This window comes from Protopterus annectens, chromosome 9.part0, assembly GCF_019279795.1.
Source record: "Protopterus annectens isolate FY-2018-M chromosome 9.part0, PAN1.0, whole genome shotgun sequence".
NCBI classification, from domain to species: domain Eukaryota; kingdom Metazoa; phylum Chordata; order Ceratodontiformes; family Protopteridae; genus Protopterus; species Protopterus annectens.
In genome coordinates, this window is record NC_056743.1 from 861,440,531 (window position 1) to 861,454,496 (window position 13,966).

A 13,966-nucleotide genomic window follows, 5' to 3' on the forward strand; every position below is an offset into this window, starting at 1 on the left:
CAAGTAAATACATTGCCACTCAGGAAATCATTACGATCTCTCTGAGGTTTTTTTAGTTTAATTTGGATCAACTTCCCGGCGTACACTGAAGCATTTTCAATGATGTCATTCAAATGCTTCGACATTAAATCAGTCCCATACTTTTCATTTAAACTATTATACTTATTCTTAATGGTTGCAGTTAATGTATCAATTTCTCTTGTTGCCGATGCTATTAGCAACCGGAGATAACCTGCGCTAGTAGTTAAAATTAGTTTCTGCCATTCAGTGAGCATTGCTGCATCACGATTAATTTGAGCGGGCATTTTAAAGATTCTTAAACCTTGAGCAATAATGTTCTCCCGTACACATACCGCGAGGTGAAATTTTTCGTACTGTGATCTTTTTAACTTGAACATATCTTTTTCTAGTGACAAGATATCAGTCTTAAAAACTAAAAGTCCACATTGGGTAAGTCACACTGTTCAGTAAAGGATTAACTCTCGCACATACCCTAGAGATGAAATGGCCCACTGTAAAGTCAATACTAGCATGCTTAACAGCGAGATTGTATTCCAATTCCATGTCTTCAACACCGGTAGCCATGACCCTAGTTTCGTTGGTACAAAAAGAAAATGCAACAGCAACAACAGCCAAAACCAACAAAATCCCAGGCGTCTCTACAATAATGATAGATAAATCCAAACAGTCCAATGAAACAAATAAATCTGTAGAGACCAGGCTCCAGTTTCCAGCAACCAGTTTTAATATAGTCAGACTAACACAAGCGCTTTCACAATTAACTTCCTCAGGTGAATGAACTGCAACTAAATAAAACATTTATTTTATACCATTTAGACATATCACATGACTTGTATATCATTTAAAGAAACATCAACATTTCATGAGTGAATACCATTTGTAAAATATATATGCAGTATGCATAAATATAAATACTAACATAAATTCATGTGAAAGACACTAAGGACAATCGTACACAAAATACATACCAAATATATATATATCTAAAAATAGTAAAACCTTTAAAACTTTTAAAACTCATCTACATAGGGGTCGAGTCTAGGGTGGGTCTCAATGGAATGTGATCATTTAGGCCATGTCCCATATCTGCCTTAAGCCTTATGATCCATTCCGCTTCAAGTGTTTCAGTTCTTCTAACATCACCTCCCCTTCTAGAGTTTTTAGGTTACCTCAACACCACAACTACATTCCTACAGTTCACTTGGGTGATCAATCTGGACTACATGAATTATCTTGATGTCCATCTTTACAAAGACACACACAATGAAAAATATGCAACTAGATTTCATAGGAAAGAAACCTACTCAAACTCGTTCCTGCATTACACTAGCTCCCACCCCAAGCACCAGAAGAGGTCAGTAGTTAAAGGGCAGCTAGTTCGAGCAGGAGGGAGTATCCAGCAGATATGCGAAATGAGCTTATGCAGGAAGTGATAGGCAAAAGAAGAGTAGGGTACTTTAAGCCTATAGTTGGAGAAAATATGCTATACAGCAGTCCCTCTGAAGTTGAGGAGGGGAGACCTATGTTGGAAAAGTTCCTTCTGTAGATTTATGGAGCTCACATTCAACTCCGACTCATATTACTTTGTCTATTTTTCATAAGAACTGGGACATTTTAATGGATGACTTGGACATCAGGGCACAAATAGGAGCGAGACCTATAGTGACATACAGAAGGGACTCAAACTTGAAAGACGTTTAGAGGAAAGGTTTTAATAACACTGTAACAGGACATGTAGGAATGTACAAATTTGAGTCTTGTAACTGGTGCCACAAGCTGAAATCGGGTAGCAAATTTACAGTGAATGGTATAGACCACTATGTAAAAGGTAAATACAACTGCCACTCCAAGGCTGTAGTCCACATGGCCACTTGACCGATGCCTAGCATTTTATGTACGCAAAACAAAGGAAATTTAATACCAGAATCTATGAACACAACTGTGCTATAAGAAAGAATAATAATAATATTAATGCATTAGAGAGACATGCACTTACATAGCCAAAATGGAAGCAAAGCTCTCTCCTCCCAAGATTGTGCTAAACAGTCAAGAGGAGAAGATTAACACCCACACTACATCTCAGGCAACACATAGGCCTTCTAAACCTGTACCACCAACACCCACATATAGCAACACTAAATCCACATATGCAGAGGCCCTTAACTGTAACCTGCCCAAGCAACAAAGACCTCTGAAGCTGAAACGCAAACAAGCACCAATCACAACCAATGTGTCACATAGTTCACAACACCAGTGTGCCACCCAGCAACAGCCCCTAAGGCAAGACGATGTACCTAACACTTTAGTCATAGGTGACTCTATAGTCCAGCACACTGATGTCCCTCTCACCAGGTTGAATAAGGAGAAAATTACAGTCAGCTGCCTGTCGGGTGCCAGGATCCGCCACATAACGCATGCACTCAAGTCACTCCACAACAAGTACAAATATGACTCTGTCATTGTCCATGTTGGAGTGAATGACTTGAGACGTACCTCCCTGGACTACATGAAAAGAGACATGGAAGAGCTCTCGGATCATGTGGCCCAGGCAGGTATGACCCTAGCCCTGAGTAGCATCCTGCCTTCGCCCAGAATGATATCACAATATAAGAATAAAATGATTGACTTCAACAATTGGCTAAGCTTATGGTGTCATTCAAAGGGGATCCAGTATCTGTCTGCCTGGGATGACATGATTGACAGACCACGATGCTTTGCCAGAGATGGTCTGCACCTGTCGCCCCTGGGATTCAGGTTACTGGCTAAGGCTCTTGCCACCCCTGTAGTGCCTTTTTTAGGCAAACTTCAAAGGACAAAACCACCATCGTAACAGGTACAAGCATGCAAAATCTGAAGGTAATGCTACTCAATGCTAGAAGTCTAAACCTCAAAATGCACTCTCTCGAGGCACTCCTAAAAATGGAGAACATCAATATCTGTGCAGTAACTGAGACCTGGTTCAAGGCTCCAGAGAGCACCCCTGCAATGCCAGGCTACAACTCTTACCACACTTTTCGGCCACCAAACCAGGACCGAAACACTAAAGGTGGAGGAGTGTCAGTATTCACCAAGGATATTCACACCACCAGGCTAGTTGGTCAACACAATGTGTCTGAAATTCTCCAAGTGCAACTAACACTAGGTAAGAATGCAATCCAAATTGTAGCTTGCTACAGATCCCCCACCATACCCCAAGATTCTCACTACACATTTCTAAACATACTGGAAAATATTAAGATAGAACCAAACACCCTAATACTGGGTGATTTTAACTACCCTGCCATTAACTGGGAAAACTACTCATGTCCCAACACCTTTGCGCAACGGTTCTTGGAATAAATAAATTCCAACGCCCTGGATCAACTAATCCATAGTCCCACCAGGGGCTCCAATATCCTAGACCTGGTCATTACCAACATGGGAAATCAATGCTCCATACCTGTGGTCACCCCTCGTTAGTCAGGTCTGACCACATGCTAATCACACTTAACATCCACATCCCACCCCCCCCCACCAGTAAAAAAACCATCATAAAAAGTTTCTCCAAAGCCAACTTCATGCTACTCAAGTCAGAAGTGACAAACTTCATAACACCCATGCAGACGGGAACTGAAAGTTCAACTGCTGAATCCTACACTAAGGCACTGTACGAGCACATCCACTCATGCATGAATCGTGCCATCCCAAATAGAACCAAAATGCTCTCATCCAAAAAAAGGAAGCCAATCTGGTGGTCCCCTGCCATAAACGAACTTTACAACAAAAGGAAGAAACTTTTGCAGAAAAGAGGAAAATCCCAGGATGCAAAAAACCCCCTTACTAGCCTCAGTAAGAAACTGAGATTCCTCATAAAATTCTCCAAAGCTAGTTACGAAAATAAAATTGCCAAAGATTCCAAAGACAACCACAAAGCATTCTATAACTATGTCAAGAATCTAAATGGCAATGCTCAGATCTGCTCTGAGCTAAAACAGAATGGCATTAAATATACTGATCCAAAGGATATTGCCAATATCCTGGCAGATCGATTCAGTGCCAACTTCACCCCCCTCTCACCCCCTAAATGGCCCATCTCAATACCGGAAGATTGCCAAATTCCAGTAATAACGGCCACACAGGTACAAAACGCACTCTCTAAAGCCAAAAATACAGCATCCATGGGACCAGATGACATCCCGGGCAGAGTACTACATGAACTACAATATGAACTGGCACCTCACCTAAGTGTCATGTTTAATCATAGCCTCACCTCAGGTTTCGTGCCCACTGAGTGGCGCAGAGCTACAGTTATCCCAATCCACAAGGGGGGATCCACCTTGGATCCCGGAAACTACCGTCCCATCAGTCTGACAAGCCTTATCTGCAAGGCCATGGAGTGTATTATCATGGAACTTATAAACAAAGACATTGGCAACCTTCAAACACTGGACCCCACCCAGTTTGGGTTTGTGAAGGGCCGATCTTGTTTCCTGAACCTGATTGACTTCTTTGAATCAGTCTCCAGAGCCATGGACAAGGGTAAGGTGGTCCACACAGCCTATCTAGACCTTGCCAAGGCCTTTGACACCATCCCCCACTCTGGCATCATAGATAAACTTACTAAGTTGGGCATTAATCCCTATGTCACCCAATGGGTTGCTAAATGGCTTACTGACAGAACCCACAATGTAAAAGTAGCCGACTCCAAATCCAGCTCCAGACAAGTGACAAGTGGAGTACCTCAGGGTTCAGTCCTGGGGCCGCTCTTGTTTGGCATCTACTTCTCTGAAGTACAGGTCAACACTAAGGGACTCTGGCTAACAGTTTGCAGATGACTGCAAACTGGGAGCCATTATTGAATCCCCAAATGATGTGGATACTCTACAAAAGGGCCTTACAGAAGCAGATGCATGGTGCCAGAGCCATGGGCTCAAGCTCATTGCCAAGAAATGTATAGTTATCCCCTTTGGGAAAAAAACATGTATCCATGAATTACCATATAGGTGGCAGTACACTAAACACAAAGTGTGATAAGAGACTTAGGGACACAGGTGGACAGTGGTCTCACCTTCGCCACATCGCCACAACAGTCAGGAAATCCTTCTATGTGGCACACCTCATCACGAAGGGCTTTTCATCCAGAAAAAAGAAGGTCATTGTCCCACTGTACTCATCCCTCATTAGACCCATTATAGAATACAACGCCCCATTTGGTATGTACCTCTCAAGACATCTGCAACAACTGGAAAGGCCTCAGAAATACCTCACTAAAAGAATCGCAGACCTAAAGCAGATGCCCTACGCTGACCGCCTTAAAAAACTCCAGCTATACTCTGTCGCATATCGTCTACTCAGAGGCGATCTCTAATTAACATACAAGGCCATGTCAAACCCAGAGCTGTTGGACATGCTACACTTAAAGAAATCCCAATCCCTCAGAGCTACACGCTCCAGGGATCTAAACCTTGTCATCACAATAAACAAAACATGCTGGAGGGATAGGTTCCTGACCCAGAGACTCCCCAGACTCTGGAATAGATTGCCCATACATGTCAAGCAGAGTGCCTCTTTGGACCTCTTCAAGATGAACCTTGACGATTGGATGGGAGAAAGGAAATTCACCCCAGGGATCACGTCAGTCGCCCTGCTAGACAGGGGTCCAGGAAAATAAATAATGTGGGAAGAAATAGCCAGGGATTTGTTATGGCTAGGCTTGTATAGGCCCTAGGGCTGATAGCCTAGTACCAATCTATGTACCAAAGACAATACTGGCCACAATTTCACATTTATGGCAATTGACCACGTAGACATAAGTGAAAAAAAGCTCTGGGGACTCCAGTTAGTTAAAGGAGTTAAGGTGGCAAATTTTATTACAGGCTGACAGATGGCCCGGAATAAATGACAGGAAGTCTATCTCACCTGTATTGAAATTAAAAGCCCTAGAAAGGAATTAATTATCCTAGAACAATTTTTTCAGTACAAGCACTTTTGTAGGCATTAAGCTTCCAAAAATGTTTTTATATCATATGAATATTTAATGTGTTAATTTAAAATGACTTGGTTTTAACTTTTTTCTTCTGTTTTCTATTTGTTTGTTTATAACTTCTTATGATACAAGTATGTGACTAGTAACTTTCAATCACAAAGTCTCAGTTGGATTTAAGTTGTTTTAATTTTTACTGTGATTCAGTCACTAAGAGGTTAATTAATGTTCTTTCTCAGTGTTGCTGCTAGCTCCCCTCCCTTTTTTTGCCCAAGTAGCGGCCGTGGTGGTGCAGCGGTTAGCGTTGCCATCTCACAGCAAGAGGTTCTCCGGTTCGATCCTCGGCTGGAGTGCCTTCTGTGCGGAGTCTGCATGTCCTCCCTGTGGTTGCGTGAGTTTCCTCCAGGTGCTCTGGTTTCCTCCCACATCCCAAAGACATGCTGTAGGTGGATTGGACACTCTAAATTGGCCCTAGGTGTGAGTGTGTGTGTGCCTTGTGTGGAAGGTTGGGCGCCGGGCTGGAAATTCGACACTGTAAAACTCTACTGCCAATCATGAGTGGACAGGTGATCCGCTGTGGCGACCCCTAACTGGGAAAAGCCGAAAGTAGAAGAGTGTTTTTACATGTCTATAATGGTTGTCTTGCATTTTAATGTTGTCTGATGAAGTTAACACTTGTTTAACGAAAGCGCTCATGTTTATACTTGTTCATTTGTCGATTTTACCATTAAAATATTTGTGGTTTCATCATCACCAGAGTGATTTGTGCCTGTGATACTCTGCCTGCCAGCACTTTTCATTTATTCATTTAACATCTGCTAGGTCCAGAATTGGATTGTTCTGCTAGGACAGTCACTATGAAAATTGTGGACTGGATTTAGTAACTTGAGAAAACTAAATGTGCAGAGCTGTTCCAGTGCTCATGGCTTTGGTCCTTATTGTTCGTATAGCCAAAGCTGCTATTGCAAATTCAGTGTTGTGATTCATGCCCATTCCTTTTGCTTAAAATCCATCATCGAAGTTCAGATTATTTCAAGTCTAATGTAGTACAGGCTAATCCATTGTTGCAGTCAGATATGAGCTGAATGTAATGTAGGCTAACTTCGCAATGCTGCATTGGGTTTTATTTTTGTTTGTGTGTGGTGGGTGTAGTTACAAGAATTTATTGGAAAGATGAAATGCATAAGCCTTTGGTAATTAGGTCAAATAATGTTTACAAGCTGCCTACAATGAACTTGCATTTCACCCAGGACTAGTTTCTCTGCCTTATATGTACTGAGTGCTGCGATAAGCTCCAGCTCTCCCACAACCCTGATTCAAATCGGAGAAAGACCTTTAGTTACATTTTATAAGAAATTTTAAATTTAATCAACTAGATTTGAAAGAAACAAGATGTACAGTGTAACTGTGTATTAGGAGGATTTAAGTCAAGGTCAGGAGCACAGATAGTGGAACAAGAGGTTCTCTGGAATTACTAGTATGTGCTCCTTTGAGTTGGTTTCACTGGACATTTAGCATTTATCTGAAATGTCCTTGAGAATCGTAGCTTGTTTTGACACCAGTACCCAAAACTTGGAAAAAAGTTTTTTTCTTATCTGGGTAGTCTGAGGTATAAATAACACACTAATTTTGAGTGTTTTTTCCAACTTTGTTGGTTCCTAAAATGACAAGGGACAGGCTTAAGGACTGCCATGCTGAAGTGATATCATTTTCTAAGCAGGGTTTCTTCGTCCCATAATTCAGTATAATCCTCCTGTAATAGTATATCAGAGGGCAGTACATTTGATGATCTTGCTTTACCACTTATTTACATTGAAAGTTTTGAGATTTTTTTTCAGGTATAGTGTCAGTTTCTTTTCCTATGACTTCCTTTTTATTTCTGTTGTATCTACCTAGGAATTCGCTTTCTAAGCTACTTTGTTAATGCACTTGTTGCTTTTGTAGGAAATCAGTCATGTTAAGGTAAGTTTTTAAATATAACTATTTTCTTTAAGCTTAGTTCCAGGGGGTGCTTTTTGGCTGAGAAGTTAATTTTGTCGTGTGTCACTTATGACTTGCACTTATTTGACTTTGCAGTCTTTACCCAAGTTTAAGAATGTATTTGTTAGTAGCTGCTTTGTTTTCTTAAAGCTGTAAATGTCTTTGGGACAGCAGCTCCTCCCCATTTCACATTCTTATCTTTCTCAGAGAATTGCTGTAAGATGCAACAGACACTAATGAGGAAGTGTCAACAGGAAGTAACATGTAATGTTCTTCATTAGATCTCTTTTGCAGTAACTGTTACAATGTGTAATATATCCTGCCATATATCCAGCCAGTCTGCAAAGCTTCAGGCTCCTACCTTGCGCACTGAGTATCTGCCCTTAACACAAGAATACATGGTGTAAGAGAGACATACTAGAGTGCCAAAATTCAGAACTTCCTTGCTGTTAGTATGCTAATGCAGAATTTCATCAGCATAGCAGTCCATAGTACCAGCGGTCAGCTTCAACTACACAGACCTCAGTCGGTAAGTACAATGTTGGGGACTTGGAATTTTCAAGAAATTGCCTTTTATGTCTGTCAGAAAGGGCATATGTTGTGCGAGACAAATTCCCTTTAAAGACACATATTCTACTTATGCTTTTGCCAGGTTGAAGAACATGACTTCAGGCCATGTTAGAGTTGTCTCTGTTATACCTAAAACAGTTAGGAGTTGGCTTAATTCGATCAAAATTTACCTTGGAAATAAACATATGAAGAGATTTGTCAAGAGCAACCATGTTGTCTAATTCCCCAACAGTGGAACTTCACTCTCAGCCTAAGAAGGAAAAGAAACTGACAAGGAAGTGGGTGATGGAACCTGGAAATCCATCTGTCTTATGCAGTTTGAGACTGACTACTCCACTGAAGCAAGTAAACAGTGCTTTGACTATCAATTTGCTTTCCTGGGCTCTTTTGTGTGTCCCCTTCAGAGGCAGCTAGGGTCCTGGAAGTATGCACATCTCTTCAGACTGTTTGTAGGCATACACCAAATACTAGTAAGAGGTGCTGGTGGATCCCTCGTGGAAGTCCAGCCTATGGCTTCATAAAAGATAATGTACCTTGAGACTCCGAAGAAGCATGCCCAGAAGACAAAACCCCTGTCTCAACCTCCTACTCATACTCCCTCCTCTCTTAAAGGGTAACCTCATCCAAACCTTTCAAGTATTCTTTCCAGCATCTTCATCTTACACTGTGGTTAAGAGGAGAAGGGCTTCTTCTTACTCTTCTGAAGAAGAAATTCTTTCTGAATGAGATCAGGAAGGATTGGGCTATGTTTCACAAATATTTTCGTCCGCATCTTCTAAATCAGAATCTGCAGGTACTCTTTCTTCAGATTCCTCAGATGAAGAAATCTCCTTTGGAGTTACCATTTGCAGAATGAAAAATTTTTTCTTTTTAAGGAAGGAAAAGAAGTGAACGACCCTCAAAAGAAATATTACGTGTTCCTTGGCATGGACGGTCCTAAACCTGTGGCCATCCCACCATGGGTGCATTAGTTTCTCTAAATTCCCAGCCCCCAACTTCAAAGAAATCAGTTAGGTTCTATAGAGTGCCAGATATTCAAGTTTTTCTGTAAGACCCAACATTATTTCTTAATACGAAGATGGAGGTACTCTGACATTTTCTATGGGAAATACTGTCCTAAATGACAATAATAGTCGTGTCTGATAAATTTAGCAAAAAAGTTTACTCCTCTTCCACTTTGATCTTTAGGGTAGTGGCTTGCTAAATACATGTCAAAATATCTTTTGTCAGTTATTGCAAATATTCAGCAATCTTTGCTTAACCTCCCTAACGCATATATTTTTTAGACTGTTTGCCTTTCATTTTCAGTTTACTTTTTTACCCTTTTGGTCTCTTTACTGCTGCAAGAGTCTTCAAGTGCCTGGCCCTAGTCATAGCAGTTTGCAGACTGCAAGGCAGTCGTATATACCCTTAGCTGGATGACTGCCTCTTTTTCCAACCAAGGCACACACACACATCCCTTCAGGTCACAATGCATCTTCTCAGCAAGTTGGACTTCAAAATACATATAAAGAGGTGATCCTTTCTGTCTGGATAATCTTCCTAGGTTTTCTTCTAGACATGTATGCGATGACTGCCTTCTTCTTCCCGAGAAAATGCTTTCTTATCTTAATTTTCTTAGTGCCTTCCAACAAAAAGAATGTCTACAGGAAAGAAATTTATGAAGAATTTTGGTTTTACGACTTCATCCATCCTCATGGTTCCTTTTGACAGACTCTACATGAGGAAGATTCAGTGGTTCCAAAAAATCCCTTTGGACTTGATGTCTGCATCCACATCCTCTGTCCTTTCACATTCTTGAGCTCAGCTGTGTAAGTAAAGAATTCAGTTGATGGTAAATCTTGGTAAAGCCATTTCCCCCATTCTCCTCACTTTCCCACTTAGTCAGTCATCACAGACCCCACAGACTTTGCTTGGGGGGGATGGGTTGGTGGCGGCTTTGCCTGAGTGAAGGACTAGGGAATTTGGGAGGTGCATTTCAGACACAAGCACACAAACCTCAAGGAGACGATGGTCCTGTTAGGTGTTCTGAAAGCACTAAATCAACTTTGGGCACCTGGACTTTTGTTAGCAAAAACAGACAACACCACTTCTATGTAGTGCATAAACAGAAAGGAAGGGTGGCGGGCAAGATACTACCTCCTTTGCAGGCTAACCTGGATTGCTTGGAATTTAGCAGTTCAGCACATTTTAATTGTACAGGCATAATAAATTTTGGTCTGATGAAGCACAGTATTGTGTGAAAGTGCTTACCAGTTATATTAAATTCATATCTTTTATGCACGTTGCCGTGTTTTGGTGCTTTTTACTTTTGCATTTTACATTATTTTTGTTGTTATGCACCATTTGTTCTTGGAGATTTTACCTTCTCAACGTCCATTTATTATATGTATTTTTAGATAGGTTAGTGCTTTTTAAATGTTGATTATCATGTGCCCAGTGAGGTCATGGAGAGGAAGATGTATGATTTGCTGGTTTGAATATACTTTTTTAGTGTTTGAGTATTTAAGTTGTAATGGGTTATATAGCATGATGGTCTGATGAAGCAAACAATAGATTTGTGAAAGCGCTTACCAGTTTTACAATAAACCTGCTTCTTTTATCAGAAGACTGCGTTGGACTGTGACTATATTTGGATATTCTGGTGTGTGCCACCTTTAGTATTCCTTGGACATTTATTCATTATTTGTACTTGGTGGCTGTGGAAGAGTGGAGGTTTGTAATTTATTCATTGTGTTCATTGTTGACTCAAAAAACAAGGAAGAAATGATTCTTCATATCCTGGATGCCTACAGACAGCTAATACATTATTTGGACAAAACTAAAGATCATTAGAAAGTCTAACTTTTTGTGTGGTGTAATGCTAAAAAATAAGGTCAGCCAGTATCTAATGGGCCATTTCTAGATGGCTTTCATACTCTGTTCAATTTTGGTACTCCAGGAATGTAAAAAAAAAATCACCCTCAGAATGTCAAGACTTTGCTACCAGAGCTGTGGTCACTTTTGAGACTTTTGGAAGGGATTGGATTCTGGATGCAGTCTAGAGGCAACTACTTGGTCCAATGTTCACACTTTCACAAAACCTTACAGGCTTGACTCAGTTTCCAAAGCCAGGGCTAGTTTTGTTGGAGCTGTTCTTCAAGGAAATTTACACTATGGTCTTCCTCCTTCCACCCTTTTTAGCTTTGGCAATCGTTCCATAATGTAATGGCTACTGCAGAAGTGATCTAATGAGGAACACAGTACAGTTGTAAAAGAACTTTGCATGATACTAGACATTCAAATAGATGACTGTTGTACTACTAACACCCTTCCCCTTTTTTGCACATTTGGTGGCTGGGGTGAAATATCCTTTTTTCTTTTGCTCTTCTGATGTGACTATTTAGAGCATTAGGCTTTAGTCTTATTTAAGACAGGAAAGCTCCAGGTTTTAATGTACCTATGCATCACTCTTCTACTAACAGTACTCTTGTATTAAGGGGGATATACAGTGCGATAGGCCCATTTTTTAGACTGTCTTGATGTAAGGCATCCTTAGCAGGATACATCCCATAGTGTAATGGCCATGGCAACAGTGATTTAATCATACACGTGCTGTTATGGTAAGTTTAACTTACACAATTGAACTGTCTCACAGAAAGCCAAAGTGGTGTTCAGAGAGATTATAGAAACTGGTATATTTAGAAGAACAACGTTATGCTTACATTTTTTTTTTATTTGTGTAAGCCATTCCCTTGGGAGTTGGATTAAATGGCAGGAAAACCACTGTACAATAAGAAAATGTTGACATTTGCATGGAGTACTCGTTAACATCTAGTGAAATGTCATCTCCTTGTTGTACTTCAGAAGTTTATTTTTAAGGGCAAAACTCTAGGCTTATTGGCCATAAGATGCATGAGATTAGCCCTTATTTACAAATGCCTAGAGTGTAATTTTACAGAAACTTAGGATATCCCGAGTAACATAACCATTCTGTTTCTCTTCACAGAACAGCTCAGATAATTTGGTTCAGCATGTGAGGTCCCAGTTCACAAAGTTGCACCAGTTCCTGACCAGGAAGGAACAACAACTAATTCAGGAAGTGAAGGAGCAGGAAGAGTATATACTGTTTCCAATGAGAGAAGCAGTCCTGAAGTATGAGAGAGAGATCTGCTTATTGCAGCAGGAGATGGAGAAGCTGCAGGCCTTGATCAAGGAGCAGGATGATATAGCCTTTCTAAAGGTAATATTACTGGCAATCTGAAGGCTGCCTTTTATACAGGTTTAATGCAGTGTTGTGGGACGGTCCTATTTTCCCTGTGCAGCTCTTGAAATGTGAGGTTTTCATTCTCAGGTTCTTCATAGGGGTTATCCTGGTCTTGGGGATAAGCTAAACTTGGAAATCAAGTCAGAGGTTACAGGTTATAGCTTATGGTCTTGGCACTTATTGGACCTAAAAACAAGGTTAAGGTGGTATAAAGCTGAAACACTGAGTTACACTGGCAGTGCTGTGTAATCTGACCTACACTTGTACTGCTGCTTTTGTGGTCTTTTGTCTTGCATGTTATTTTTCTGATTTTCTTCATCTCCAGTGAGCATTTGGATACAAGGCCCTTTTTTGTTGTCTCAAATGCTCAGTCTCGCATCAGTAAAGCCAGAACAGGATAAAACATGACAGAGCTTTCCAAGTGAACTTGTAATGATCTGATTGTTGCTGAGTTTTTATCCTGCACAAATTACGTTGAACATTATTCTGAGTGGAACATTGCATTTGTTTTAGGTTTCCTTTGATAACCTGTTGAATAAAGAATGTACTGTAGAAGGTGTCCATCAGTTAACATCAGATCTGATAACCTCTGTGATTGCGGTGGGCTTTGACATCAGAATTTAGTGACATTTCTAAACCATTGACAATGGTACATGTACTAAGATGCAGTGAGTTTCTGCTTAAGGATGAGGTGAATGTAGGCTCATATAGCAGGGTGTCTTTGACAAGGTGATATAATGCAGTTAAAGAACTTTGCATATAATTTATTAAATAATTTTACCAGTTTGTTAGGAACTGTGTTGTCTGGTCCTACTCGGAATTCCCATTCATCTCTGTTTGACGAGCGTATTTTTTCCATCCATTCCCAGTGGCACATTTAGCAGTAATTGTGCACAATCTAGATGAAGCTCTGCCCTCCCACCACCAGTGAATTCCTTTGGGCAAATTAGCCCTCTACTTTGTGCCATGACTTTACTGGGAGCTATTCCTCTACTGTATGGTACAGTAGTCTTTGGGCTGTAATTCTCAAAAAGGATGGAGAGGGAAATGTGCCCTTACTCATTTTTCCATTTCTACCTTGAAGTAGAGGTACGACCTCATCTATTTTTTTTTTCTTTCTGGGTGGGGTATACATAGGTTCATAGGTTCATACTAGGCTATCTGCCCGAGGGCATTTACAAGCCTAG

The 13,966-nt window shown here is 40.7% G+C and overlaps 1 protein-coding gene across 1 annotated transcript in view; it reads left to right on the forward strand.

Moving 5' to 3' along the window:
- The window catches only part of LOC122811614 (nuclear factor 7, brain-like), a 167,663-nt gene that overhangs the window by 39,243 nt on the left and 114,454 nt on the right, over positions 1-13,966 (forward strand). Inside the window, exon 3 of the mRNA XM_044083578.1 lies at positions 12,522-12,755. Within this exon, the coding sequence (XP_043939513.1) occupies positions 12,522-12,755 (234 nt within the window). The remainder of the gene's footprint in view (positions 1-12,521; positions 12,756-13,966) is intronic.